Below are 26,022 nucleotides of genomic sequence, written 5' to 3'. Positions count from 1 at the left end.
CGAGAACAACACAATGAAAAGCACAATAGATATAATATTATTTGTACGTAACCGGAAAACCTACTGTAGTATGTATTAATAGTACGACTTGTATTAATACTTGTTGTTCTTTGGAGCTTCCAGTATAAATTTATTAGTAAGTAACTTATACAGTACTGTATACTAGTACGACCTTGCACTTGTACAATACTTGGCCGACAAGAATGGAAGAATCATGAGTTGCTCAACGAGTCCTTTTTTTGCCATCATCTATTTGCGGTCTTAAATAAACTTCCTAGTACTTTCCATCTTTCCAAGCAACATCGATCTCTCTCTACGGCGTCGAGTGTTGCATCACGTGGTTGACGCTGGCAGTGGCGAGGTTTCGCAGCCACACGCTAAACTCTTGGAGCACGGCCTTCTCCTGCAGTTCGCTGTACTAGTAGTAAGTAGTATACTATGTAGTCATACTACTACTACTAGTAGTAAGTAGTATACACTATGTAGTCATACTACTACTAGTAGTAAGTAGTATACTATGTAGTCATACTACTACTACTAGTAGTAAGTAGTATACACTATGTAGTCATACTACTACTAGTAGTAAGTAGTATACTCATGCGAGTATTAACGTTACGCATATACTACTCGGTTCTCTGTATTGTGGTCCCGTCGAATCTCGCCGGCGAGAGTGGATTTGATTGGGTCTTACCGAACGAAGGACAACTGTATTCAACCAATCACAACTTCCAGCGTGATGATTCAATATTGACGCGACATATTTTGGAAATTCATACTGTAGCGAATTCACAATATTACTACCTCCGATTGGAAATGATTGATACTAGTAACAGGTTTCACTTTGTAGAGCCTTGAACAACTGTATCTCAGTCAAAATAGGTTATTGTCTTGACAATGGGTATACTCCTTCCAGGTACTGTCGATTTGATACAAATTTGGAATCGAATCGCGCCGACCAAACCGATCCACAATCGATCTGATTGGTTGAATTTCATTGAGAAGGTTTTGATTGGCTAATAAGATTGAGCTCATCTGAGGTAGCCAATCAAATCGATTTAAATTCCAACGAGAACAACACAATGAAAAGCACAATAGATATAATATTATTTGTACGTAACCGGAAAACCTACTGTAGTATGTATTAATAGTACGACTTGTATTAATACTTGTTGTTCTTTGGAGCTTCCAGTATAAATTTATTAGTAAGTAACTTATACAGTACTGTATACTAGTACGACCTTGCACTTGTACAATACTTGGCCGACAAGAATGGAAGAATCATGAGTTGCTCAACGAGTCCTTTTTTTGCCATCATCTATTTGCGGTCTTAAATAAACTTCCTAGTACTTTCCATCTTTCCAAGCAACATCGATCTCTCTCTACGGCGTCGAGTGTTGCATCACGTGGTTGACGCTGGCAGTGGCGAGGTTTCGCAGCCACACGCTAAACTCTTGGAGCACGGCCTTCTCCTGCAGTTCGCTGCGTCTGTCTTGGTCCACTTCTCCACCAGTCATACCGCCACTGCCCTTTTGCGGCGTGCACTCCATGTCTTCGCTGCACAACAACGCGTCGACGGACGGCGAGTGGAACGACGGCGGCGAGATGGCAGTCTTGAGGGGCGATGTGAACGGCGTCATGGGGACCCGCGACGCCGCGCCGCCGCCATTCACCGGCGGCCGCGGGGTCGAAGAAGATGGAAGGAGTTTGTCGTCGACGCAGGCGGCATGCACCAGCGCGAGGCAGATCTTTTGGACGGACGCGTCCGTGGCGAGGCTCGTCTCAAGCGGGTACAGGCGCGACGACACTTGGGGCTTCAAGAGGCGGGAGCTGGCGGGTCGGCCCCCCGCCACGGCCGGAAGTTCCATGTACTTGGATGGATCTACGAGTTTGCGCTTGGCATGTGACAGCACGTGGGGCTTGGACGCTTTGGTCGTGTACGTCGATGATGGAGGGAACGACGGCGGCATGGTTGAAACTACGCGGCGGGAAGAGGACAAAGAAGCAGCAGCAGCAGGCGCGTCCGCGGCGTGCATCGCATGATGGGGAGGAGGACGAAGGATGTCGCGCTAAAGGGACAACAGCACCAGGCGTCGGCAAAGCAAACACATGTATATATTATATATATATATATATGGGTTATTGTCGATAGATTCGAAATTGGAGAGTTTGGGTGGTGCTCAATCGAGTATGAGCAGACGAACCAAATCGGCACACAATCGATGATCGACCAATCAAAAACCAGACCTTTATAATCAAGTAGCCAATCAAATTATCCTCTCTTCGACCAATACAATGTGGAATTAGTGTGTGACTTAAATTAGTGTGAGTTTACGTACAAAAGTCAAAGAATCGATATCGATAGAGTTGGCAAATCCGCACAAAAGTCCAAATATTTGGGTAAAAGGACAATACCTGGTCGGGAGCGTGAGGAGGAGGAGGATGGTGGTCATGCTGACGTGGCACTTGGGGAGGGTGGTGGTGGTCGCTGGTAGCATCGGAGTTGCAGTTTTTACACATCTAACAATAATAAAATATCGCCAAATACATGGGTATAATTAATATATATAGTGGCAACACATCCACGACATATATATAAATAATACTATATATATAATATACAAGATAGAATTGGCGACGACGCCACAAGAAGTAGTGAACATACCTGACAACGACACAACGTGCCGCACTTGACGCCAGCTTGGAAACATTCGCAGTATTTCTTCAAGCATCCACTGCGTCGACATCGACACCCGCGAAAGTACTTTGTCGTAGCGACCGAGTTGGCCCTACAAGGTACCATCACACGTGCATGTATATGGAAGGCGGCTTACCCCGTGGACACCTTGGGAAGGAAGGCGACGGGGTTGCGCTCGAGGACGACGCGGATGGCGCGTTGCCGTTGGTTTTCAAAGTCCTAACCATGCAACATGCAGGACAAACGAAACGTTTGGTTACGTACGAGGCTGTTGTGGCACCCTTGGCAATTGCAGTCGCTGCCGCACATCGACCCTTGTTGAAAACACTCGCAGTACAGCTTGAGGCAATTGGACTTTTTGCAATTGCACGCCTTCCTTGGCATGGGTGGCGTGGACGTCGCGGCAGGCGACGGGCCGTCGTGTGTACTCGTGGGAGTATGTCCTGGTGTTGACGTGATGGAGCCCGATGTGGAAGGACTGGAGGCGGGGGCGGCGATTGCGGAAGAAGGATACTGCTGGAGGGTGTCTACACGCCGCTTTTTCGTCGGAGGCGGCAGTAGGCCTCCCTGCGGTGGTTGGTGGTGGTTCGCGCCACTGGATCGTGGGTCAGGAAGCGTCGTCGGATGGACGTTGCTGATGCTTCGCAAGAGATCAGAGTGCTGCATCATATCTTCCATTTCTTGTCGTTGTTGCATGCGCTCTCGTTCGCGCTCGAGCAAGATTTCAAGGGCAGGTTTCATCTTTTTGCTCATCAACCAATGTTGGGGGGTGCTACACATGCATGGTGCGAGTGTCAACCAAGGAAGCGTGCATGACGGATCCGTATACCTCGACTACAGATGAAGTTCTTCGCTTGGCCACTCTTCCATTCGCCAGAAGCCTTCGCTCGACGTGACGTGGGCAGGGAACGACGTATATTTGGCCAATGATGTACGGCGAAAACGGCGTTCAAAAATTCAAAAAATGACATAAGCAAATAACCTCCAAAAGTAGTTCAATAACACCGGGTATTTGGGTATTTACTCGGTATTTGACTCCTTCGCGGGTAAGGCAAGACACGAACGACTTTGGCATTCTCTGCATAACGACGCTACTACATGTACATACATACGGTTTATGGAGGCTCGTTTGTCTTCGTAGTGTGGGAAAGGTAAGTGCTAGTGAACGTGGCTGAAGACACAATTACCCAAATACCCGAAAGATACATACCCGGTATATTAGTTTTTACCATTCTGGCGCGAACAAAAAAAAATTACTATATTTACACGATCTCATGCTGTCAACGGAGCAACGATAGCCGCTGCTGCTCCCGAAGCATGCCGTCCTACGTGCAGGCTCCATGAGGGAGAGCCATCACTCGTCCAACGTACCATCATTGACTCACGCATGCGTTGAAGTTCTCGCTTCTTTCCTTCTACGTCGTTGGCCATCGTTCCAGTCGAAATCGGTGCTGGTGTCTTCTCCCTGCTCCATTCAACAAGTAGCATTAGTATCGTCCGTCGACTGAATGATACGATTAACACATGTAGCACGTACGCCATGACTTCGTGCACCTTGTTTGCCGACGTGCTAGGCATCACGTCCGTCCTATGCAATGCAGCATCATCAGACCATGGAGCCACCTTGCCTTCCAGTAGCTCCTTACGCGTAGACCGCTTCAAAGTGATTGCGGTAAATGTACTCGCTGTTGTCGTGGGTGCTTGGCGGGGCTTCTTCGGGTGTTTTATCGTCCACGACAAGTGGTGGTGGCTTGCTTCCACCGAGCACCTGCAGCAGCTCGTCCGCCGACAAGGCCGCGCCTACGCACCGATTTAAACAGACCCATCCTCCACAGTCTTATGCGCATCCATGCCATCACATAGCATTGTCGTCATGCGCATCCACGTACCATTGTTGGCGTCTGTGAAATGCACCATCGTGTCGACAATGGTCTTTTGCACGGGTCCCTCGGACACGACTTGAATACGCAACGAATGGCCATACAACTACTCAAACGACACAACATCATGACGTTATCCAGAATACACACTAACCCTAACCCAATGCACCTAGTTTAGGCGTGGTTCACCGAGACTAGGCATGAGTTTATTTAGGCATGGTACCGTACATCGATGGGTTGGCTGACATGGTCGAAGTATCGCGTGGGGTCGAAGATGGTGGAGCGCAGGATGGGTTCCGTCGCTGTTGTCTTGACATGCTTCTTCTTGGACGAGGATGGCCATGTGGATGGGATCGGCGGGTCTTTGTCAAACACGATGCAGTTGGATGCGTTGCACTACAACATCACATAATAACATGGTTCAGACCCATTCTCCACATATTAGGAATGACATGCATCCACATGCATAGGCTGCGTATGTTGTACATATGTACCTGCATGCGGTTAAAGAGGGCGGCGGGTTGCGACGGGTGCGTGGTGTCGGTGACGATCACGCGGAACGTCCAGCCTGCCAAGGAAGTGGCATGTTCGAGCCGGATTTCGAGGTAGTAGTAGGCAGGGTCGTCGCTGCCCCGTGGGGGTTGCGGACGAAGCGAAGCAGAGGAGCTCTGGCCTGGGGAGGCGGTCGTTGGTCGGTGGCGCCGGTTCTTGGATGAACCAGCCGTTGTCGTGGAATCTCCATGTGTGGACACGGACGTTGGGCCGTGGTGGTGGTGTTGATCTGAATGGGTGAACCAGTTGCGACGGGATGTGTCGGGGTGCCGCATCCATGGCTGCCTCACCAGTCGACCGCGCGTGATGGGACGTCCTACCGGTTGATGTGGGTCATGTCGGTGTGGCTGCTGCCGTTGGTTGTCTGCCGCGGACGACGACGAGTGTGTTGCCGCCTCCGGAACAATGTGAAGACCTCGTTGCTCGTTCTCGTCCACTGTTGATTCGTAGTTGATGGCAGGGTGTCCTACTCGTTTTCATGTGACCAACGAGCATAAAGCAACGTGTATACCCGTACGCCGATGACTCCGGGTCGCGCCTTGCGACCGCGCGGCCGTGGCGGACTTAACGAGGCGGCTCTACAAGCCAAGGATGTTGATATCTATCATAGAGGAAGGTTGGTGCTCGCGGTCGTACAGGATGGCCCGGCGTCAAGACTGTCGAGGCTTGGATTTCAGTGTTGATGCACTAGGAACACCAACCATGAACCATGCATTCAACCCAATTCCTCCGTCCTTCCTCTGTCCACGTGAATGTACTGTACCTCCCATGTATCATGGGCCACGCGATGCACCTTGGCCTCTTTCGGGTCGACGGGCGCCAGACATCCGTCGTCGTCATCGTCGTATTCGTCGTGTGGATGGCCCCAGTCATGCGACGCGGGCGCGCGGTGGACGATGAGCGGGTGTACGTCAGGCTTGGCTTGTCGGCTGAGGAGCGTACTGCGGCGGAGAGTCAAGTGCACGTCGTGGGTGCTCTGGTTGAAACTGGGTCCAGCCGGCGAGATGAGTGTGACCGGACTGCTACTGTCGGACGAAGAAGAAGAAGACGGCGGCGCTATGGACGTCGAGGAGCGAGGATGGCTGGGTCTGATCCACGTCGCGACATCGTGGGGGTTGATCCGCACAGAGCCGCGCAGCCCGACGGAAGCGTTGAGCTTTGTGTGCTTGGACTTGTCGAGGCGGGCCACGGCCTCGTCCAGCATTTGAAATCTGGCTTCGATGAGGCGATACGACATCGCTCAGTGTGCGGCCTCTCCTACGTATGCCAAGCCTGGGGTATTTTTACACACGACAGTTTCACTGCGTGGCAGTTACAGTGTCGTCTGTTCTGTTAAGTGCGAAAGAGTGTGACTCGACGGTGATGCCAGTTGGGGGATCTCCCCCGACCAACATGATTGTGAACAAGGGGTGTCATGCTGTGGGAAGCAGCTAGGAAGTGTGCTGCGGTGTTGGTATCATGCAATGACCAAGTGCAGGTACGACGACAGCTGTGAATAATGACAAGTCATGTTCGTTTTCGGCTACGGTGGGAGCGCATGGCCTACTGAGGCTGCTGCTTTAGTAGACTCTACCAATTAAGTAAAGGCTGTATTGCCTCGAGGGACATGAATACACTGCACTTAGCGTGGTCTATAATCTGTACCGAAACTGAAGGGAAGGAAGAGCAACACGCCAAACGTCATCTTAGTCGGTTCGTGAACATCTTACGCCTTCACATGCGGCGGCAGCTGCTGCTGCTTTTCTTGTCGTCGACGTCGCACGTCGTGGTTGAAAATGCGCGCCATGTTGACTTCGGTCGTGATGATTTGGTCGCGGAGGAACCCCAAGTCGGACTCGATTTGCTCCAGACGTTGCTCGGCAGTGTGGAGGTTGTTCTTCAGCAGCGCCAGCGCTTCGTCGAACGAGTACTCGACCATCACGTTCGCCCCCAACCATATGCATACGGTCTGCACTTCCGCGTCGATCGTAGCCTTGGCAAACACGTTGTCGGCCAAGCTGAAGTGTGTTTCGATGTCCGCGTCCTTGCCGCGCTGGGAAATCAAATGCTCCAGCATGGCCAGATCTTTCTTTGTGTCGGGGACCTTGACCTTGAGCGACTGCTTGGTCTTGGTCAAGTTGGTTTCCATGAATTTGTACTTGCTAAACAACTGCTGCAGCGCCCCAATGATCCCTTCCACAGGGTCCGCGCCCACAAATGTCACGACATCATCCACAAAGATCGCCGACGGAATTCCCCGCTCGTTGCGGGCGCCGATCAACCGCTCCGAGATCTCGTTGCTTACTGCCGCCGTTGCAGTCATCTTGCGTGCTTCGTCGACTGCCACTGATTGCAATCCAAGATTTGTACTTCGATTCTTTGCTTTATTTTATTATCTATCGCAAAGTATCGTATAGAAAAGAAACTGTTTTATTTACCACATTATGCCGAATACATTAACCGGATTCCACATTTCAAACTGCGCGCGAAATGCACAGTTGAAGCTTCCTCCGCAGCGCCAGTCCGTCACTTGTCACGGCGCTGCCCGGTGTACCCCAGGAGGACGCTATGACTATGATCGACAACCCGTAGGTGATGAGCGATCGCAACGAAGTCGACGGATCTGGAGGACTTACTGGTTTTCGACCAAGAGCGATTTATCGGCTGGGTTGTCGAAGCCGGACTGGATATGTGGGGTCGGTCGCCTAAAGGGGATGGTCAGTAAGGTTGCCGAGCAAGGCTGCATTGAAACAGCGATGTGTACTTGATAGACTGGAATGCATCGGACGAAGCCAGCGACTGCCCGATGCCCGACAGTATGGACATACCGCGTCGAGGCTCCATATTCAAGTCTCGATTTGTTGGCGTATGTCGTGACGAGGGTTCCTATGGAGATATGTACGAGTATCAGCACTGAGTAGGCCAATAGCGTCGTTACCGTGGGTATTCTGGGCAATACCCCATGCCGAGCATTGGTTTGCGTATCGTACTACATTCTCACATCAGGATGTCAAGTGCGTTGCATGCATGCGGGATACCAATGGTTGCAATTGCCGTCGATGCGACTCTTGTCCCAACGACCTGACTTTGCCAGGTGCGTCTTTATCCTCGTGTATGTTCCCTCGATTGTTTTCCCGCTCTGCCTGCGCTGCATACGATGTCTTCCAGTCCGAGCAATCATGCCGCCCTCCAGGTCCCATCTGGAAGAGCGTTTCCATCATGAACGCAGATAGCGATGAATACTCGTACTTACTTGATGCACCCCGGTACGGAACGGAGTGTCTCTGGCATCCTATTAAAAATGCATGCTCTACATCATTTGTGCTGTACGAATACCGATATCGTGTCCCGGTGACTGTGTGTGTACCGCATCGTTACTGACGAATTTGATGTCTTTGTCGAAGATACGCTTGCTCGACACACGCCGCTGTGGCGTGGATGTTGAATCGATGGCCGGCAAGAGGCCCCCCTTGGCCGGAATCAGGCGCTACGATCGAACTCATGTGAATGCTCACCGCCAAAATGCAACGAAAGAGAAGCAACATACACTTCGAGTGGGAACGTGGTCTTGAAATATGCGCTTCTTGAACGTTCGATTCACGATTCCGCCCCAGTCGGCATCTGGGTGGTCGGGGTCGTACCGATCCTTGGAGTAGCCGACGCAGGTCTCTTCTACGCGTGAGTCGGTCACATGGCATTGCTGCAGCGACCGACCGTCGAGGACCCGCGACGGTGCTGCTTGTATGTGCAATATGCTCTCCTGTTCCATGGATGCTTGCTGCGGCGCCAATGACTAGCAAGTACAGCACGTACATATGCTGGCCACTCGCAGCTATTTATAGCACTCGAATCCACCCCGAGACAACCTTTCAGCTCACGGCAAGTCATATTCAACCCTGTAAGCGCCGCCAGTCTACCAGGTACAGCCCTTGGTCTTGCTTCACATGCCTTTGGTTTGCGACGGCAATGCATGTACATGTGAGTGCATACATGTGGTGTTCGAACCTGAAAACATCATCCGGATACGTCCACGTCATTTCCGGATACGAAAGGCGGAAAGATCCAAAATTCGATGGAACGCCGGGTATAGTGAAGGCAAGTGGTTTCATCGGTTGAAATACTTCGAACGGTAACAAGTGTCCGTTACAGGATATACATACTCGAGGTAAAAGCCGCCCACAATAGATCAGGCCAGTCGCGCCATGACGAGTGTGTCAGGGAGATCATCAGCGAGTCGAAGTAGCAAGTACAGCCAGGCATCGTGCCATGCCAATAGTGTCGGCACGTCGTCGCGGCGGATGTACCATACACGGCACAAGTCGTCCATCGCACGACTGTTCAAGCGGGATGTCCCAAGCAACCTCGACTCACCCATGCAGTTCTCAGAGGACGACGTGGTCATGGAAGGAATGCTGACCAAAATCTCATCGAGCAAGTATTTCTCCAGCAAGGTACGACAGACCGCTCGCTCCACCATATATATATTGTTGCTTGAGGGCCGCCTGCTATAGCCGTGCTATTGCATTCTGCGGTCCGACGCGTGGTCTTTGTGCCAGTACCGAAGTCCATCAGATCTTATCCTTTTGGGGGAAATCGTACTGTCAGAGCATGACATTGTGCGCGACGTGAGCGACTGTGAATCCGCGGCCCCCGTCGTGCACACGTTCGAGCTCTTGCGACCGACGTCAAACCAGTGCGTGCAGTTTGCGACGCCAACAGCTCGGGGACTGGAGCAATGGATATGCGCGTTGGAAACTGCGATTTTCGAGCTGAGCCAGCTGGGCAAGCCCACGCCACCCCCTCCGCCGCAGCACCACGAGGCGTTTGAAAGGATGCCGGCACCCCCTCGCTCGACCTTGACAGGGTGGACGCCTTCCCCAAAGTACGCACCCACGCCACGTAAAGAGAGTAGTAGCAGCAGCAGCATTAACGTCGTCGTCGAGCCGGACGACGATGATGCTTCCATGGCGGCGGCGATGGCGGCGGCCAACTTGCTCGAAGACGAACTGCGCGACAATGACAACAACAACCACATGGACACGGGTCCTGAAACCCACGAGTTCAACAACAACGACGACGACGCTGGTGATAACCAAGAGCCCCCTGGAGGAACGGATGAGCCCAGGCCAGGAGCTTATACGTCACCGGCGCACTTATCGTCACCGTCATTGTCACCCGACAAGCAACCTGGCCGACAGGCGGCATCGGTACTAGGTGACCGCTTCTTTCGCAAAGGTACAGCACATCATGCCCTTGATATATGTGCATTTCACTCAAATTTGGACTTGTGATAATATTAATAGCATTCGAATCTCAAATTGATCATCCAATTTACGCTTGTTCAAACTATACTATAAAAAGGATCAGTATATATATGGTTTTGCCCAATGCCACTGAGTCAAACGTTTGGATTGGCAGAAATTTACCCGAAATTGATTTGATTGGCCCAGACGGTTGTTTAATCCATATTCTCTTCAGACATTCGATTCTGTTGAAGGCTCCAGTTTCGAATATATCAATTTGAAAACAATATATATCTGTCTGCCTGCAGTCATACATATATAGTGTGGATTCGGTATACGGATTTCCAGACCCCGTCGTGTAATCAAGTATCTCACCGCTGAATCGAATCACAAATCGACGCGATTGGCGAATCCAATTTTCAGTGGATTTGATTGGCTCTTACAGAAAACACAAGTATATATTCAACCAATCAGAGAGCTCCACCGTGATTTAACCTTGATTACACAAACCTCACTACTTTTGGAAGCTTGTAGCGAATTCACAATATATATGGGATTCGACAGTATCGACGACTTGATTTTTTTGGTTCGGGGTGGATTGTAATATTTATTATTGTAATGTAGTGCCGAGGGTCGCGCCGGGACTGTCAAGCTCGGCCGTCCGTGCGGTGCATTCCTTTAGCGCCAGTGGTCAAGTGTTTACACTGGACGTCAAGTACAAACTCATCAAACCAATCGGCACGGGCGCGTACGGCGCTGTGATCTCGGCCACCAACGACGAAACATGCGACAGCGTTGCGGTCAAGAAGATCTCCAATATATTTGACGACCTCGTGGACGCCAAGGTACAACGCATTGTCACAGGTGTTGGATAAACGAGAACTACTTCGTAGAGAATCCTGCGGGAAACGAGGCTGCTGGGCCACTTTAACCATAAAAATATCACGAGGTTGCTGGATTTGCCGCCGCCGCCGTCTCGTGCAGCGTTTCACGACATGTACATCATCGCCGAGCTCATGGTACTTGCTTGTAACTATATATATATATATATATATTTGTAAAGGTATAGATCGTTGCAAATCCAAAGAAGCAATTCGAAACAGTATTAGATATGTATGTTTGTGACGACGATGTATATATATATATACTTCCAAGTATATATATTTGAAACCCATGCATTTTTCGCTAGGAAACGGACCTCCACCAAGTGATTTATAGCATGCAGCCCATGTCAGACGACCACGTGAAATACTTTCTCTACCAAATCCTCTGCGCGTTGCATCACATCCACTCGGCAGGTACACATATATTATATATATATTATATATATATTATTTTATATATTATTTTATTTATATTATATATTATTATATTATATTTATATAAATATATTATATATATACGCATACAACGACAATGGAAATGAACGTCTCAATATGGGCTTGTATAATATATATATATCCAGGTGTGATCCATCGAGACATGAAGCCGTCCAACATCTTGCTCAATTCCAACTGCGACCTCAAAGTACAGGACAAATCCTTTCAATTGTGCCGTTTTTTTAAATCGTTTTGGGAAATATGTGACAGATCTGCGACTTTGGACTTGCCCGCGGCGGGTGTCCTGAAAACGTCGAGCTGACCGAGTACGTTGTCACAAGGTGGTACCGTGCACCTGAAATCATGCTCAACTGCTTGCATTACACCGAGGCCGTGGATATGTGGTACTGTATCATCCTAGTATTCATGTACGTACATACGGATGATCGATCATGTAGGGCGGTGGGATGCATCTTGGCGGAAATGATTCAGCGGGAACCCTTGTTCCCAGGCAACGACTACATCCATCAGCTCAAGCTCATCGTCAAGTTTATGGGCACGCCCAAAGTGGACGAAGTGGAGTTTGTTAAGAACGCCAAGGCGCAGCGGTTCCTGGCCAAACTGCCGATTTACAAGGCGACCAAGTTGGCCGATGCATTTCCTGCCGCCAGTGACCAAGTATGTACATACATTGTATCTCCCCCTTGTCACACATATAAACCACCATGTCATATATGTATATATGTCTAAACCATTATGTCATATATATATATATATATATATGTGTCTAAACCATTACCTTTGTATCTCCCCCTTGTATCACATATATATATGTCTAAACTACCATGTCATATATATATATGTCTAAACCATTATCTTTGTATCTCCCCCTTGTGTCACATATATGTATGTCTAAACCACCATGTCATTCATATACATATAACCATTATCTTTGTATCTCCCCCTTCCTTGTGTCACATATATGTATGTCTAAACCACCATGTCATATATATATATATATATATATATGTCATATATATATATATATATGTCTAAACCATTACCTTTGTATCTCCCCCTTGTCATATATATATATGTCTAAACCATTATGTCATATATATGTCTAACCCATTAGTATGTGGCAAACAAACTAGGCGATGGATTTGCTGGCCCACATGCTCGTGTTTAACCCTGCCAAGCGCATCTCAGTCCTCGACGCACTGCATCATCCGTACCTGGAAGCGTTCTACGATGCCGCCGACTTGGTCTTGTCGCCGCCATTTGACTTTGGATTTGACATCCCCGACGATAAACTCACGCGGGAAGCGCTCGTGTCGCTGCTCATGGAAGACATCTCGACGTTCCACCCCGAGGTGGTCGACGTGGGGCAAGAGCATGGGTACCTGCCCCCGTCGGCATTCCTTCCGCCGCCGCCATCGAAGAGTTCGCCGCCCGCAAATAGATCCGGGACTGCAATCAACGAAGCATAGAGAGCCGTAGAATAAATAGTATGTAAGAGACAATCGTCGTGTGTCAATATAGCTGGTATTTTATTTATTTCGTGCGCACGCGCTTCCATTTGTACACTGGCGGCGCGCCGTCGACGCCGTCTGCGACCTTGAACTTCTTGCCCTTGGCCTGCACCGCCCGCTCCAGGTCGAGATGCTGCCGCATGCGGTTGAGCTTGTCCGCTCGGTCCATGCGATTCGATAGTTCCGTGTACGCGTGGCTCGAGGACGCGGCCGGCGCCGCTAGCTGCAGATGGGCCAGGTCGCGCTTCCGCAACCGGTTGGAAGCGCGGTTTACGAGCTCGGGGACCGTGTCGAAGTGCGCGGCGACGTCAAACTTGCGCAGGTCGGACACGTCGTCCACGAAGATTTTGTGTGTGTTGGTCTTTTCCGCGTCGATAAAGTGCGCCGCGGCGCGCAACTTGTCGGCCTTGGACATGTCCACGCTGCGCTTCATGTGGAGGTACGCGACGTCCTGGGTCTTCATGACCTTTAACACCTCCGCGGTCAGTTTGTCGCGGTGGTTGTTTGTCGACACGTGCTGTCCGTCGATCGTCTGCGCTTGGTTCATGGAGTAGTAGAATTCGTCGGGGTTGCGGAACGCGGCTTTGAGCTGCATCGACTTGAGGCGCTTCTCCTTGGAGTGAAAGTCCTGTGCGCGGCGGACATAGTCCTTGTGCTTCTCGAGGATGCCGAGCTTCTTGCGGTCTTGGGGCTGCGACCGTTCCTTGTGTTCACGGCGCTTGACCGCATTACGGAGCGACGACATGATGTGGAGACGATGCAAATGCAAATGGAGCGCTTCAAAATGGGAACCAACCATTCTCTGATTGGTCCACTCCGCCGTTGACATGCTGTCGGGTATTTGAGGACCACATCCGGTATTTGGGTGACATATCCGGTATTTGATGCCATAAGGGGAACAGAAACGCGCCAAGCCCGTCGCCATGATCATCCTCCGCCTTCTGCGACGACCGGCGGCGGCGTCCGCCCTGACTGTGCGGCATGCCATGAGATTCTCGTCGCAGTCGACGAGTGGTCTGGGTGAGATACCAGATGGAAGTGTTGTGCCGCCCCTTCCTATGTTAGGTACGTGCGTCAGTCACACAACCTCGATAACTTGAATGCGATGTAGATCAACCCATCGTGCCTGTCGATGACCCGTGGGTACTGGTCGACGCGGCGCAGAGGTTAATCGAGGCCGTGCACGTGACGACCGGCTTGCCGTGGTGGGCGACGTTTGGTGTATGGCTCCCCAAGTATTCCACGATTATTTATTGACTAGTTGACGACATAGGCCACGGCGATCGCAGTGCGAGGCACGTTGTTTCCATTGATGGTGTACCAAATCAAGGCCACGGAACGGTAAGAACAAGCGCGAAATATCAACAAAGCAACACGCATGGAATGTGGTCATCATATAGGATGGCGGAGGCGGCCAAGGACACACGTGAGGTGTGGAAGGCCTACTTGTACGCCCGTATGTTCTTGGTACATCCTACGAACCCCTTTGACATGCCAATGTCACACCATGTTTCTTCGTCGTAGCCGCCTGCGATCCCCCAAAAGCAAGTGGAAGCGTTCCAACTCATGTACAAAGGCGTCAAGGTGCCCCCCCTCCTCCTCCTCCGTCGTCCTCGGCATACAATACTAGCATGCATAATCATGCGATATTGCTTGTAGTTGACATGGGAAAAGCACAACACGCACCCCATTCAATGTGTGGCGACGCCGCTGGTTCAAATCCCCACGTTTCTCCTCATGGCGTACAGCACGCGCGAACTGGTGCGGTCCGGAAAGGTCGATGGCCTCGACACCGGCGGCGTGTGGCTGTTTCAGAACCTCGTGGAGGCCGACAGCACGTTCATCTTGCCGGCGCTGGCGGTCGGATGCACGTACTTGAACTTTGAGGTGCGTCGGGTTGAAAACGACTCGACCGCTTACTGTATGCCGGGGTTTATGTAGTTGATGGGCACGTCCAAGATCAAGCTGTTGCAGTCCCTCAAGAACAAGTTCCAGTACATTCCCCTGCTGTCGTTCCCGTTCATTTGCCAGATACCCCAAGTATGTACGACGTCGTCGCATATTGCAGCTTTGTGGGATGATGTTGATCGTTGGGATACTATCGTGGTAACGTAGGGCATCTTTTTCTACTGGCTCGCGTCGTCGTGGTGTTCATTTGCCCAAACGATGGCGCTCCGTCAACCATCCATCCGCCGTGCCCTTGGCTTGAAGGACGTGCCGACGGCGACCGCTTCACCGTCCATCTCGGCGCAAGATCCCGCCAAGTCCCTCCTGCCGTCGACCCCCTTGCCTGCAACTCGGCCAAAACGTCGTTAAAGATCGCAACAATGATAAATTGTCTTTTTATCCGGATACGCAATTTCTGTAACCGCCATGAATTTCAGTTTCTGTCACGGGTCGCGGCTTTGAGAGTGGATCTGGTGGCCATAGTATGTACCTCCCTAGTGGCACCACCGATGAGCCTCTCCTGGGTCCGCCGCATGTGCGGAAGCGTATCCTCGCTCCATCCATCCTGCTCTCCCCACAGGTCCGCCGTCTGGCCTCGTTGGGGTCGACGTTCCTGGCGATTGCCGCCGTCGCGGCCTTGAGTTTGTTCATGCTCACGTCGGATTTTGCACCGGGTCTGTCTTCGTTGTCCGAGTCCACTTCAGCGCATGCGGCGTACCTATCGTTGAATGCGTCGGACACAGCAGTAGCGCCATCGTCGTCGTCCACGTCGATCGGTGTGATCGCCCCAGGCATCGTCTACGGCATTGCCATCCTAGGCGGCGTCGTCCTTGGATTCTTCGGCTACCGCTTCGTCCGCGCCGGGTTTTTCGCCGCGGGGTTCACTGTGGGCCTTGTCGTGTTCTTCGACGTAGGCGCGCGAGCGTTCAACGGTGAGTCTTGGGTCGTGGCCGGCTCGTTGGCGCTGTCCATCGTCGGCGCTGTCCTCATCGCACTTCTGGCGCTCTACTTGTATCGCTTTGGCATTGCGGCCATGGGGGTATTGGCGGGCGTGGGGTTCGGCGCGTTCCTCGGGTCCATCTTCTTCATCCAGCTCAACGCCGCCCATCCGGAGATCCCCATGCTCATCTCGATGGTGTCGTTTGGCATTCTCTTGGGATTGGTTGCGTTCTTCGAAGAGAAACCCGTCGTGATTCTGTGCACATCGTTCCTCGGCAGTTTCTTTGTCGTGCTCGGGGCCGGCAACTTCATCGGCCAGTACCCCACGCCTGCCAACATCGAGTCGCTGCTGCTGGCCCTTCGAAACGGAGCTTCCGATGCGAAGGTGGCCATGCCTGGCGCGTGGTGGGCCTACTTTGCGGCGACGTTGGTGATGTGGATGGTTTGCATTGCGGCCCAAGTCCAAATCACCGCGAGTGGAGTCGACCACCATGCCGAAGCGACAGAGAAGGCGGCAGGGCGTCGCAGACCTCCACGTCCGATTCCTGGAAGCAAAGGGGGTACGGATGAGGTGCCGATTGACATCCAAGATGCTAAGGAGACAAAAGTCGCGCAGCCAACGAAGAAGAAAGGGTCGTTCAAAGTAGAACGCGGCATTTAACAATGTGTGAAGGTTGTTGAATTATAACGATTATAACAATGTATGATTCGTGGGTTTTTTTAAGCACAAGGTTGGAAACATAACAATGTTACAAATATATCATAAGTGTGAATTGGTTGTTTAGACTTTGTTCATGGAAGCCACGTCCACAGATTGCACGTAGTCTTCGAACGCTTCGATGGCGTCGGTGATGTCGTCCAAGAGCACAAGGTCATCGACGATGATGCATTGCACGAGCAACTTCTTGATGCCGTACGCGACGGGGACCAACTTGTGGCCTTCGCCCCAGGTCAAGCCGTTGATTTGGAGGGCCTTGATCTTGGCAGCCAAGTCAAGCAAGTCGGTTTCGGCTTCCCAAGGCTTGACTTCAATCACGACTTGCGAGCGTTCCACGGGCTTGGCCTTTTCCTTCTTGCCAGCCTTGGCGGCGTCGGCGCGCTTCTTGGCGGCTTCCTTGGCAGCGGCTTCAGCTTCTTCGTCGTCGTCGTCGTCACCGAACAAGTCATCATCATCGTCATCGGCGGGCTTCTTGGCCTTGGGGGTCGACGCCTTAGGAGCGGAAGGCTTCGCGGCGACGGCGGCCTTGGCAGGCGCGGCGACGACAGCGGCAGCCTTCATAGGCTTGGCGCCCTTGGTGGGGTGGAGCACGGAGTACTTCGCAGTCTTGACGAGGATGAACTTGGGTTCGGACATGTTAAGGTGAGTGGGCTGAAGGCAAATGCTAGAGTGAACAAAGTTGTGGTGGGGAGCGGAAAGACTGTTCGAGAAGATGATTGGCTGAAATTACACGCCTTCACTTGAACGCCGGATGCGATTGGCTGAAATCGAAGCCTCCTTCACCTGTCGTTGGCCTAGGATATCCGAAATACATAATTTCAATTAGGACTTTTGAAACAAGGGACTTTTCAAAGGCATCATTATTGCAAGAAGCGCGCCAGATATGACGGATGTCGACAATGAGATGCGATGCTTGCTTGACCTGTATCGGGCGATGGCGCCAATGGACCAGCTAATGCACAACCTGAAGAGCTGCTCGAGTTACTTGACTCTAGAATTCCAGGTATCGCAGACATGAACGAGCTTACTGCTGACACTGGTGCAGGATCGGTTCATGCAGTTTGTCATTCAAGACCCCATTGCAGATGACTTCCCTCCCAAGCAAAGCTATACCTTTCGACTCCTCAGGTTGTACATCCAAGGTGCGTCGTGTGCAATCCGACTTGCCGTCTCCACATCTTGTCGTTATCCTCGTTGTGGTTGCAGAGATTGAACGTCAAGGCGACGACGTCTCGGACGTGTTGATGGAAGAAATCCTGCCCAATGTCTGCCACAAGAATGCCTCCATTGGCGCCATCGATTTGGACGAATTGCATCATGTGACGTATCGGATACCTCATCCCCGCGGTGGCTCGGTTGACTGGACCAATGACGCCGCAGTTCACGACCGCAAGAATTCCGTCATCACTTGCCGCGTCGCCGCTGCCCACAACGAAGTCGGCATGAAGCTTTGGGAAGCAGGTTTCTTCCTCGCCGAGTATGTCCTTTCCCACACTGACGTGTTCCGAGGTCAGCGTGTGATGGAGCTCGGCGCTGGCGTCGGGTTCACTGGCCTCGTGCTTGCCAGTCTTCCTTCGGTCGCCGCGGCGGTAGTCTTGACGGATTACGCTCCCGTGGTCATGCAGAATCTCCGGTACAACATCGAAGTGAATGAACATGCCTGTCGACTGCAGTGTCCTCTTGTGGAGGCCATGTTGGTGGATTGGACGGCGTGGGAGTGGCATGACACACCATGGGATATCTTGATCGCTGGCGACTGCGTGTACGACGTGGCGGCGTTTCCCGCCATGGTGCATGTGTTGGCCACGTTTCTCGACGCCGACCAGAAGAAGTCGGCGATCTTTGCCTCGACCTTGCGCAACCAAGCCACGTTCGATGCGTTCTTGAAGGAGCTGCATGTCCACGCCATCGATTACGACGACATCACGGCCGAAGCGGTGGCGAACATGCCGCGGGCGTTTCAATACGACAACCGCGGCTCCATTCGGCTTTGTCGAATGACCAAAGCAGCCACCCACGAGACGATTTAAATTGCACAAATCTGATCTGTCCATTCAACCAATTTCATTGGTGGAAAATCATCGAATCAAAAGACACTCTTCTGAAACCACGCTCGTTCATTGGATATGAGGTGGAACATTTATCCGGAAATGTAGAGGCATTTTTAACCGGATATAGTGTGAACCAATATTCCAATGGACTCGACACTGAAGTGCCGGACCTGCGGCGCCGCGGGCGAATGGAACTTTTCGAAAAACGACTTGGGCGAGAGTGTGTGCAATCTGTGTGGGACGCAGAGCTTCCAACAAAGCCGCAATGAGACACAGGACGACGACGATGCGTTCACCTTTGGCGCCCGCACGAAACGCATCCGCAGCGGTGGTCGACGTGAGCCCAAGCAGGCCAAGCTCAAGCGAAAGCGACAGCTCATCACGCTTGACAACTGTCTCCATGTGGTTCAAAGCATGCTGCATATTCAAGCGCAAGCGTTGGCAAGACTTGTCCACGACCCCGAGTTGCCGGCCACGGTGCAGTCATTGTGGTTCCACTTTCTGCGCATGTGGGACGTGTCGGGGTCGCGGCCGCTGCTGAATGTGTTTCTTGACTTTAGCAGTGCCCAAGCCGCAGACAGGTACGAATAACGAGCGAACGAACGAAATAACGATCCATCCTTCAAAGCGAACCCTTCATAGACAGCGCCTCGAAGACAGCGGGTACGAGACCGACTGGAACTTGCATCTCAAAGGCACACAGGACGCCAAAGTGTTCTCCAAGTTCAGCTATCGCCACCTCCTGGGACTGCTCTACTTGGCCTGCCGCGTGCGGCAACTGGGTGTGCTCACAAGTGACATCTTCTTTTGGGTATCGACCGGGCAGCTTCCATTTGCCAACGTGCTCGCGCAGCTGCCGCCGGACCTCCAAGCCAGTGTCGACCCCGTGCGCGGGTACTTCAACGCGAAAACCAAACCCAACACTGTGTGTGCGTCCGTGGTTGCCCAGCACGCCACGTACCTCCACTACCACCTCGACTTGAAGCTGCCGCCGTTCAACAGCGGCCTCGCCTGTGTCAACCTGTGCCGGTCGTTTCAGTTTCCACCTGCAGTGTGGGTCCATCACACGCAGCTCATGGCCGAGTACTATCGGCACTCGACTGCCCAAGTCATGGACCCGCAGCATCTGCACCATCCGTACATCCAGTGCGAAGTCGATTTCATCGGCGCGCTAGTCGCCGCGCTCAAGATGACTCCTCGGTGGAACGTATGGCAGTACAATAACGTCCGTCCTCAGTACAACGCCCCACAAGTCGACGACAGGAGGACCCCTCTCAACCCGCTCCGACCCAACGACCTCCACGAGCCGCCGTCGTCAATGGTAGTCTCGTGCTTCCCCGACGATGGGACCCCCGTCCTGCGCAGCCACTTGCCCGCCCTGGTCGACCTCTGCCGCCAAAGTCTCGACGCTAAGAAGGCCCCCGTGAAGCTGCCGCGGGCGCTCGAGGCCCACGTGCAGGCCCTGGACCGTCTCGGCCGCGATACGTCGGACATGTCGGCGACGGCGGCGCTGAATCCGGTGGCGGCGTTTGCACCGCATTATGACCGCGGGGTACCTGTGCCGGATCCGACCACGGGGCGATGGCCGTGTGATGACGTGGCTGGAGAAGTAGGGGGCGAAGAAGGAGATGACCAGTGCTGCTTTTATCCGATTTACCAGCAACAGCTGCGCACGTCTGGCCTGGGCGCGTGGCATGCGCCGCTAGAGTACGTCGTGGACATGCTGGCCAAGTACATGGACGTGCCGCCGGGGGTTGTGAGGGACGCAATAGAGACCATCGATCGCACGATTAGCACTCGACATGTGTTTTAAATATAGAAACGTTGTCACTGGTCGACTTGAACGACGGCTACCTGCGATGCCGTTGTGGTGCCAACACTACTACTACTACTAGTAATAGCCACAGTAGTAGTAGTACTAGCGTCACTCAACCGGGCAACGTCAAACCACACGTTGGGCGTCAACATGGTTGTGGTGCTACTACTACTAGTACTACTGCTACTCCTTGTATTCATCAGTTTGTAGGAATGCGGAAACAACACGTGCAAATGCGCCAAGCAGGCGGCCGTGGGCGATGCCGCGTCCGCTATCTGAGCCACATGAGGCACGCCATACTTGGACAGTTGGGAGTGGAGGAACGAGACGTCCCAGTGCCGAAATGGGCACCCGTGGAACTGGCCGGCAGCCGGCGGCGGAAGCTTTTGAACGTCGTCGCAGGTCTTTGGGTCGTACTGTACCCGACTGCCCTCGAGGCCGTAGCTGTGCCGGATGTTGTAGGCGTATTTCTTGTCAAATATCTGGACACTCGTGACCGGGTCGAACGCTTGGCGCCAAAACACGAGGCTCTCCTCCACGGTGAACCCCACGCCTTTGAGAAACAGCCCCAGCTGCTTCCGCCCGTCATACTTGAGGTGGTGGTTCTCGCGGAGTTTGTCGGCCAAGTAGCGCATGCACAGCGGCAGGAACGGCGCGGCGGCGCGCAAGTCGGCGTCGGACGTCACGCGGGGGAGGTGCGAGAATTGAAGGTGTCGAGGGTCGACGGCCGGACGGAGGGCGTCTCGAAGGACGGCCAACACGTGCGACCGCAGGGGCCACAGACGTTCCAGATCTTGATTTTGCACATTCACGCGGCAAGCGCGCGTTTGGATGTGGAACAAGGCCGCGAAGTGGCGCCGCGCGTGGTGAGCGAGCACATCAGTGGCTTCGCGGGACTGGAACGGGATGCGGCAGAGACCTGCGTGGAGGACAACGGATCGAACGCGTAATAGGAACGGGACGTCCTGAAAAGGGACCAGAAGGTACCCGTCGACGTCGTCGTAGGACACGTTCAGGGCGCCAAGAACAGAGCGAATGGCACGCGATGTCGCAACGGTACTTTTGCGCTTGAAGCTGTGCAACATCCGAAGGCGGAAGAGCTGAGTCTCTTGGTTAATGTACCAGGCACACATATCAGCATGTTCACGAGATCCGCTCTCGCTTGGACTATCCTCGGGTGGGGCTGCAAATATCACGCGCAGTCCGAAATGCGCATGGATGTCCGTGAGTGGTTCCATCCGCTCGATTGTGGAACAATCCAACGATCCTTGGCTAGCACCAAGTAGAAGCTGGAAGCGCCGCTTCACGGCGTCCTCCAACTGGTCCAACTTGATGGGAGTCGTCGGTGCCGAGAGGTACAACGCATCCTCCACGCTCAACATCATCGCGCATCGATTTGAAAATCGTGCCAAACAACTGTAACGTTAGTATGTACTCCGGAGTAGTTACTAGTAGTATTACTAGAATATTTACATCAATTTTTCCGTATTTTTTGTCTATTTAGGTGGATTCTAGCTCTAAACCCTATCCAGAGCCTTCTATTTAGGGCTTTTATGCTGCATTCGTTCCCGCTTGACCCAATCCTACAAATACATCGAGTTAGGACTAAGTTCTTTGATGAGTTCTTACCGAGAACGTAGCTCATGCGCCTCGCTCCGTCGACGCCAGCTTCGTCCTGGAGGTCTTCCATGATGTCCCCATAGGTTTTCCAGTACTGCGCACTGTGGGGCTTGATATTTAAGCTAGTAGAGTCGAACATCAACAAAATTCTGTCTGAGCAATGAGCTACGAGGACGCAGTACCGTTCGATGAGGAGCAGCTTGGCCAGGTCGAGTTGCGAGGATGCGCGGGCCCTGCAAAGAAAGAAACATTATGAAGACGACCAAGGAACATGCAGACGATTTGAGATGTGTCACGCACGCATCGACGAGGAGAAGTTCGAAGAACTCGGCTTCCACGCGGGTGCCCCCGACGACCTAGCGGACATCCATGCATGAAGCACCCAGAAGAACGCAAGGACGTATGTACGTGAAGATGGCCTCGGACCGAAAGCAGTTTGTCCACCGCCACATGGAATTGCCCCTAATGGAAAAAAGTCGCCTTATCCGGAAACTCCGGATAATAAAGCAACGCACCTTGGCATACGCCGAGATGGCGTCGAGCAGAGTCGCCACGACGTGCCCTTCTCCATTGCCTATCACAGGTACATGCATGCCTCTCATTCGGTCCTTGCATGATGGGATGCATTGAATATGTGTATTACCAGGCAATCGATGGCTGAATTGGACAATCCTATCGATGGAAAGTCCTTGGCCGACCCAGGCCGCATGTAAGGCCTGTACGTCGCACGCGAACGCTTGATCTATGTACATGTCGGATGATTCATTGTTCTGTGCACATGTAAGTACGTATGCATCACACACTGTCGCTTCGCAGACTTACCCGAGATTTGCGGGGTGTCCGATTCTGGTCGAAGCAACGAGAACACGCTCTAACAACCACACGATGTCAAGACGGAAGGAAACTAAACGGAGGCGCACATGCGCATGGAGGGCGGCGAGGGGACTCAGCGGCACCGTCTCCGCATCCTTGACGACGGCCGTCCATTGGCGATCCAGTTCCTCCAGGACAAAGGGCACGTCGAACCCGGCAAAGCGGAGGCGCCAGTACACTTGGGTCACGTCCACAAGCCCATTGGCCGACAACACCTTTATATCATTGAAACGGTCGGTATTAAAAAATATACTAGTAATTATAAAAAGAAATAACTGGTGAATTCGCTATAAACTTGCCTAATCAATGTTGTAATTGGCTGAAATTATATCTTAAGAGCCAATCAGATCCAGTCTAAATTGGATTAGCCAATAGCGTCGATGCAGCGAATCCACAAGAATCAATATTATGAATTTCTGGAGGTAGCCATTTGTGTACCTCGTCGGGCACGAGCACGTCGTTCTTGAGCAACGCCACGACGCGGTCAAAGCGGCCAGTTTCAATTAAAAAGTACATCCAATGGACCGTGAGATGCGCCTTGAGGACCGCGTATTCGGACCAGGCATCCTAGTAGGTCGGTGAACTAGTATTACTAGTAGTAGGATGACGCCGTACGCGATGTCGCTGCACCATACTCGCGCCGTCTTGGTGCTTTCCTTGGGATTCTAGCGCGTGCAGCAAGGCGTGGACTGCTTGCGTTCATGAGACGACCAACGATCCTGCGATGGACGACGACGTACATGCGCTTCCATCTTCGTTGTTCATGGACATGGATCGATGGGCCAGCGACTCCGCCGCAGCAAAGTCCCCGCGCTCTTGTACGGCGAACGCTTGAAGCGACATCAGGTGACTGTATCCTTGGTGGTTTGTCTGCCATTGCGGCAACACTCGCGAGATGGTGTCCTGCATATTCCTCGCGTCTCTAAGGAATGAAGATGAGAATCATGCAATGTCGTCGTGAGAGATAGATGGACCCGAGGAGGGTGTAGATGTCGACGGCACATTTGACAGCGAGGAGGTCCGTGGCGTCTTCGCGGAGAATTGTCTCGTATGCAACGGAAGCTTCTCGATAGCGACCACCCACCAGCGCACTCAGTGCATGCACGTGCAGAGTCTCAGTCTTTGACTGCGCTGAACCTGTGAACGGGGGGATAATGAGGCATCGACGGAGGTGCGAGATGTGGTACCGTCAACAAGCAAAGCCTTCACAGTGTCGACGCGACGGACCGCATCTTGGGAATCGCCGTGCAAACGAGGATGCAGATATTCGCTGGCTCCCACGAGGACATGTCCCATCAGAAACCCTGGGTCGTTGGTCAAGATGCGCTTCAACGAGTCCTTGGGGAACATTGTGCCGGCGACATATCCCAGTAACGCCAGCTGGTACCCGCTGCTTCCTCCGGCCGATGATGCCTTCACATCATCATTGCCTCCGTATGAGAACATCTTGTCGAAAAATGACAGGGACCGACTCGCATGCCCTGCAAGGCGGACGCGCCGACGAGTGGCGCTCACGAACATCATTGAGAATCGCAAGCCTTTCTTGATCAGTGACCGGATAAACATTATCCGGTTTGTTTATCAGCCAAATGAATTCTTCATTTATTCATTTCTGCTAAAGTTACCGGCAGTTTTCGTTCATTTACTGTTAAAAGGTCGTTCGACGAGAAAGTGCATTTTTTTAGCACAACCCTCAATTTCCATAAATAGATTTGAACGTGCAAATCTAACTGTTTCACGCTTCGGAGTTGTCGTGTTAGGCGCAACGATAGCGGATGGAGAACCTTGATGTCCGAGAGACGTTTACAAGGACTGTACATGTTTCTTTTGCCTGTTTGTGTGTGACCGAAGCGCCGCAAATTCGATGGCAGCAGCCAACGAGTGCTAAGCTTCCATCGAAGCTGTCACCTTGTGGAAAAGGTGAAACGACTGTTCCAAAGTTTCCATTCAAATGTCGAGATGTGTCAATCTACAACCCCTTTGTGAAAAGTTGCCTCGAACAACAACGGTGATGACTTTAATCCTACCTCATCTTGCAATTTGCAGCCTGTCGACGCGTCTGTTGTCCCGTTGTGTTCGCGTTCCCGTTCAATCTTTGTCCTAAACTATGAAACTATCAAAAGTCGCATTGATTGGCCTGCTCTTCGTGGCTGCACGTACTCAAGCCCAAGACGACGCAGCTCCTGCGGCGGACGACTCCCCAGTTGTCTCCCAATACGACGCTTCCAGCACCGAAGCCGACATCACGACCGCCATTCAAAACGGAAGCTCCGATGGCCAAATCATTACCACCTTGGAAGAGCAAGGGCTCTCAGTACCTGAAGCTGAAGTTGCCCTTGCTGCTGCAAAGGACAACTATCAATCCAGCTCATACGACATTGCTACAACCACCCAAGAGAACGACGCTACAACCACTGAAGACGCCACCCAGGGTGAAGTTGCTGCGGCAGCTGCCGTGGACGCCGGGGCCACGGAGCAACAAGCGGCCTACATTGCCGACGCCATCGACAACGAAGGCGCCTCGGCTGCGTCCGCGTCCATCGATGCCGGATTGACCAACTCGCAAGCGGTCGAAGTGATCACGGAAGTGGTGACCGCGTCCGAAGACATCCCCTCGCAAGGCGAAGTGGCTGCTGACGCCGCCGCGGACGTTGGTGCCACCGATGCCCAAGTCGAAGAAATCAAGGACGCCATTGACAGCGGTGCGTCTGCGGCTTCGGCTGCGTTGGACGCCGGACTGTCGGACGCCCAAACGGCCGAAGTGGTCGACCAAGTGACGTCCGCCTCGGACGAAATCGCTGACCCCGCCGACGTGGCCGCAGCGGCTGCCATCGAAAGCGGTGCGTCGTCGAGCCAAG

At 52.5% G+C, this 26,022-nt stretch overlaps 14 protein-coding genes across 35 annotated transcripts in view; 6 read left to right on the top strand and 8 right to left on the bottom strand.

Moving 5' to 3' along the window:
• Positions 1–1,285: 1,285 nt before the first annotated feature.
• On the bottom strand, positions 1,286–3,639 carry H257_09637 (hypothetical protein). The gene is made up of 6 exons (XM_009835923.1): positions 3,525–3,639; positions 2,960–3,467; positions 2,832–2,914; positions 2,663–2,786; positions 2,413–2,517; positions 1,286–2,066 (listed from the first exon to the last, which is right to left on the bottom strand). Exons 2-6 carry the CDS (start codon positions 3,446–3,448, stop codon positions 1,380–1,382), a joined length of 1,488 nt encoding a protein of 495 aa, XP_009834225.1. The 5' UTR covers positions 3,449–3,467; positions 3,525–3,639; the 3' UTR covers positions 1,286–1,379.
• A 255-nt stretch (positions 3,640–3,894) lies between these two features.
• H257_09636 (hypothetical protein) lies at positions 3,895–6,380 on the bottom strand. 3 transcript variants are annotated; one of them, XM_009835921.1, is made up of 10 exons: positions 5,891–6,380; positions 5,764–5,814; positions 5,639–5,705; positions 5,070–5,593; positions 4,804–4,971; positions 4,585–4,681; positions 4,342–4,495; positions 4,233–4,283; positions 4,067–4,160; positions 3,895–4,020 (listed from the first exon to the last, which is right to left on the bottom strand). In XM_009835921.1, exons 1-10 carry the CDS (start codon positions 6,362–6,364, stop codon positions 3,976–3,978), a joined length of 1,725 nt encoding a protein of 574 aa, XP_009834223.1. In that variant the 5' UTR covers positions 6,365–6,380; the 3' UTR covers positions 3,895–3,975. The 3 variants fall into 3 exon arrangements, with proteins under 3 accessions (XP_009834223.1, XP_009834222.1, XP_009834224.1); XM_009835920.1 differs by having other exon boundaries at positions 4,067–4,283; XM_009835922.1 differs by having other exon boundaries at positions 3,895–4,160.
• A 238-nt stretch (positions 6,381–6,618) lies between these two features.
• H257_09635 (hypothetical protein) lies at positions 6,619–7,532 on the bottom strand. Its single transcript, XM_009835919.1, has one exon. The coding sequence runs from the start codon at positions 7,427–7,429 to the stop codon at positions 6,833–6,835; it is 597 nt and encodes a 198-aa protein (XP_009834221.1). The 5' UTR covers positions 7,430–7,532; the 3' UTR covers positions 6,619–6,832.
• On the bottom strand, positions 7,525–8,949 carry H257_09634 (hypothetical protein). Of its 4 annotated transcripts, none has more exons than XM_009835916.1 (9): positions 8,821–8,919; positions 8,654–8,778; positions 8,474–8,593; positions 8,360–8,398; positions 8,145–8,306; positions 8,045–8,095; positions 7,871–7,992; positions 7,743–7,811; positions 7,525–7,678 (listed from the first exon to the last, which is right to left on the bottom strand). In XM_009835916.1, the coding sequence occupies exons 1-9, from the start codon at positions 8,873–8,875 to the stop codon at positions 7,633–7,635; spliced, it is 789 nt and encodes a 262-aa protein (XP_009834218.1). In that variant the 5' UTR covers positions 8,876–8,919; the 3' UTR covers positions 7,525–7,632. The 4 variants fall into 4 exon arrangements, with proteins under 4 accessions (XP_009834218.1, XP_009834219.1, XP_009834217.1 ...); XM_009835917.1 differs by having other exon boundaries at positions 7,935–7,992; XM_009835915.1 differs by having other exon boundaries at positions 8,654–8,949.
• Positions 8,950–9,226: 277 nt separating this feature from the next.
• H257_09633 (CMGC/MAPK protein kinase) lies at positions 9,227–13,216 on the top strand. 3 transcript variants are annotated; one of them, XM_009835912.1, is made up of 9 exons: positions 9,227–9,557; positions 9,618–10,341; positions 10,974–11,194; positions 11,243–11,368; positions 11,539–11,647; positions 11,815–11,876; positions 11,939–12,072; positions 12,127–12,346; positions 12,823–13,216. In XM_009835912.1, the coding sequence occupies exons 1-9, from the start codon at positions 9,309–9,311 to the stop codon at positions 13,156–13,158; spliced, it is 2,181 nt and encodes a 726-aa protein (XP_009834214.1). In that variant the 5' UTR covers positions 9,227–9,308; the 3' UTR covers positions 13,159–13,216. The 3 variants fall into 3 exon arrangements, with proteins under 3 accessions (XP_009834214.1, XP_009834216.1, XP_009834215.1); XM_009835914.1 differs by lacking the exon at positions 12,823–13,216 and having other exon boundaries at positions 12,127–12,452; XM_009835913.1 differs by lacking the exon at positions 9,227–9,557 and having other exon boundaries at positions 9,573–10,341.
• H257_09632 (hypothetical protein) lies at positions 13,195–13,957 on the bottom strand. Its single transcript, XM_009835911.1, has one exon. The coding sequence runs from the start codon at positions 13,943–13,945 to the stop codon at positions 13,223–13,225; it is 723 nt and encodes a 240-aa protein (XP_009834213.1). The 5' UTR covers positions 13,946–13,957; the 3' UTR covers positions 13,195–13,222.
• A 166-nt stretch (positions 13,958–14,123) lies between these two features.
• Positions 14,124–15,516, top strand: H257_09631 (hypothetical protein; the record flags this gene model as incomplete). The annotated part of the gene is made up of 8 exons (XM_009835910.1): positions 14,124–14,265; positions 14,312–14,421; positions 14,474–14,541; positions 14,601–14,667; positions 14,725–14,784; positions 14,860–15,087; positions 15,142–15,240; positions 15,316–15,516. 8 exons carry the CDS (start codon positions 14,124–14,126, stop codon positions 15,514–15,516), a joined length of 975 nt encoding a protein of 324 aa, XP_009834212.1.
• Positions 15,517–15,631: 115 nt separating this feature from the next.
• Positions 15,632–16,747, top strand: H257_09630 (hypothetical protein; the record flags this gene model as incomplete). The annotated part of the gene is made up of 1 exon (XM_009835909.1): positions 15,632–16,747. One exon carries the CDS (start codon positions 15,632–15,634, stop codon positions 16,745–16,747), a length of 1,116 nt encoding a protein of 371 aa, XP_009834211.1.
• A 71-nt stretch (positions 16,748–16,818) lies between these two features.
• Positions 16,819–17,488, bottom strand: H257_09629 (hypothetical protein). The gene has a single exon (XM_009835908.1). It carries the CDS (start codon positions 17,438–17,440, stop codon positions 16,868–16,870), a length of 573 nt encoding a protein of 190 aa, XP_009834210.1. The 5' UTR covers positions 17,441–17,488; the 3' UTR covers positions 16,819–16,867.
• A 199-nt stretch (positions 17,489–17,687) lies between these two features.
• Positions 17,688–18,834, top strand: H257_09628 (hypothetical protein; the record flags this gene model as incomplete). Its single annotated transcript, XM_009835907.1, has 3 exons — positions 17,688–17,807; positions 17,850–17,946; positions 18,011–18,834. The coding sequence occupies 3 exons, from the start codon at positions 17,688–17,690 to the stop codon at positions 18,832–18,834; spliced, it is 1,041 nt and encodes a 346-aa protein (XP_009834209.1).
• A 165-nt stretch (positions 18,835–18,999) lies between these two features.
• On the top strand, positions 19,000–20,779 carry H257_09627 (hypothetical protein; the record flags this gene model as incomplete). Its single annotated transcript, XM_009835906.1, has 2 exons — positions 19,000–19,436; positions 19,498–20,779. The coding sequence occupies 2 exons, from the start codon at positions 19,000–19,002 to the stop codon at positions 20,666–20,668; spliced, it is 1,608 nt and encodes a 535-aa protein (XP_009834208.1). The 3' UTR covers positions 20,669–20,779.
• H257_09626 (hypothetical protein) lies at positions 19,005–22,077 on the bottom strand. Its single transcript, XM_009835905.1, has one exon. The coding sequence runs from the start codon at positions 22,054–22,056 to the stop codon at positions 20,683–20,685; it is 1,374 nt and encodes a 457-aa protein (XP_009834207.1). The 5' UTR covers positions 22,057–22,077; the 3' UTR covers positions 19,005–20,682.
• Positions 22,078–22,106: 29 nt separating this feature from the next.
• Positions 22,107–24,701, bottom strand: H257_09625 (hypothetical protein). Of its 15 annotated transcripts, XM_009835898.1 has the most exons (14): positions 24,352–24,701; positions 24,139–24,301; positions 23,905–24,086; positions 23,780–23,853; positions 23,603–23,731; positions 23,212–23,379; positions 23,114–23,162; positions 22,935–23,033; positions 22,807–22,865; positions 22,700–22,753; positions 22,592–22,647; positions 22,474–22,524; positions 22,301–22,413; positions 22,107–22,254 (listed from the first exon to the last, which is right to left on the bottom strand). In XM_009835898.1, exons 1-14 carry the CDS (start codon positions 24,686–24,688, stop codon positions 22,223–22,225), a joined length of 1,566 nt encoding a protein of 521 aa, XP_009834200.1. In that variant the 5' UTR covers positions 24,689–24,701; the 3' UTR covers positions 22,107–22,222. The 15 variants fall into 15 exon arrangements, with proteins under 15 accessions (XP_009834200.1, XP_009834203.1, XP_009834206.1 ...); XM_009835901.1 differs by having other exon boundaries at positions 22,700–22,865; XM_009835904.1 differs by having other exon boundaries at positions 22,592–22,753.
• Positions 24,702–25,209: 508 nt separating this feature from the next.
• Positions 25,210–26,022, top strand: part of H257_09624 (hypothetical protein) — an 8,785-nt gene continuing 7,972 nt past the window's right edge. Inside the window, exon 1 of the mRNA XM_009835889.1 lies at positions 25,210–26,004. Coding sequence (XP_009834191.1) covers positions 25,272–26,004 — 733 coding nt within the window. The 5' untranslated portion in view covers positions 25,210–25,271. The remainder of the gene's footprint in view (positions 26,005–26,022) is intronic.

This window comes from Aphanomyces astaci (assembly GCF_000520075.1).
Source record: "Aphanomyces astaci strain APO3 unplaced genomic scaffold supercont1.24, whole genome shotgun sequence".
Taxonomy (NCBI): Eukaryota; Oomycota; class Saprolegniomycetes; order Saprolegniales; family Verrucalvaceae; genus Aphanomyces; species Aphanomyces astaci.
Note: the sequence above shows the minus strand (reverse complement) of the source record. Positions and strands in the feature narration are given on the sequence as shown.

Bases quoted from the DNA above. Each gene is read 5' to 3' on its own strand.
- H257_09625 (XM_009835895.1), bottom strand. From the start codon at position 24,688: ATGATGTTCGTGAGCGCCACTCGTCGGCGCGTCCGCCTTGCAGGGCAT. The intron at 23,732-23,779 runs GTACGGCGTCAT...CCGACCTACTAG, and splicing joins GTATGGTGCAGCGACATCGC to GATGCCTGGTCCGAATACGC. The intron at 22,414-22,473 runs GTACTGCGTCCT...CGACTCTACTAG, and splicing joins AAGCTGCTCCTCATCGAACG to CTTAAATATCAAGCCCCACA.
- H257_09636 (XM_009835920.1), bottom strand. From the start codon at position 6,364: ATGTCGTATCGCCTCATCGAAGCCAGATTTCAAATGCTGGACGAGGCC. The intron at 5,706-5,763 runs GTACGACCGCGA...CTTGGCTTGTAG, and splicing joins TCTTGACGCCGGGCCATCCT to AGCCGCCTCGTTAAGTCCGC. The intron at 4,682-4,803 runs GTACGGTACCAT...TCGTTTGAGTAG, and splicing joins ATGTCAGCCAACCCATCGAT to TTGTATGGCCATTCGTTGCG.
- H257_09634 (XM_009835915.1), bottom strand. From the start codon at position 8,875: ATGGAACAGGAGAGCATATTGCACATACAAGCAGCACCGTCGCGGGTC. The intron at 8,594-8,653 runs GTATGTTGCTTC...GTTCGATCGTAG, and splicing joins ACCACGTTCCCACTCGAAGT to CGCCTGATTCCGGCCAAGGG. The intron at 7,812-7,870 runs GTACACATCGCT...CATCCCCTTTAG, and splicing joins GATGCATTCCAGTCTATCAA to GCGACCGACCCCACATATCC.
- H257_09632 (XM_009835911.1), bottom strand. From the start codon at position 13,945: ATGTCGTCGCTCCGTAATGCGGTCAAGCGCCGTGAACACAAGGAACGG.
- H257_09633 (XM_009835912.1), top strand. From the start codon at position 9,309: ATGACGAGTGTGTCAGGGAGATCATCAGCGAGTCGAAGTAGCAAGTAC. The intron at 9,558-9,617 runs GTACGACAGACC...CGCCTGCTATAG, and splicing joins GCAAGTATTTCTCCAGCAAG to CCGTGCTATTGCATTCTGCG. The intron at 12,347-12,822 runs GTATGTACATAC...CAAACAAACTAG, and splicing joins TTCCTGCCGCCAGTGACCAA to GCGATGGATTTGCTGGCCCA.
- H257_09637 (XM_009835923.1), bottom strand. From the start codon at position 3,448: ATGAGCAAAAAGATGAAACCTGCCCTTGAAATCTTGCTCGAGCGCGAA. The intron at 2,915-2,959 runs GTACGTAACCAA...TTGCATGGTTAG, and splicing joins AAGGGTGCCACAACAGCCTC to GACTTTGAAAACCAACGGCA. The intron at 2,518-2,662 runs GTATGTTCACTA...TATTATTGTTAG, and splicing joins GCACGTTGTGTCGTTGTCAG to ATGTGTAAAAACTGCAACTC.
- H257_09629 (XM_009835908.1), bottom strand. From the start codon at position 17,440: ATGTCCGAACCCAAGTTCATCCTCGTCAAGACTGCGAAGTACTCCGTG.
- H257_09635 (XM_009835919.1), bottom strand. From the start codon at position 7,429: ATGACTGCAACGGCGGCAGTAAGCAACGAGATCTCGGAGCGGTTGATC.
- H257_09626 (XM_009835905.1), bottom strand. From the start codon at position 22,056: ATGATGTTGAGCGTGGAGGATGCGTTGTACCTCTCGGCACCGACGACT.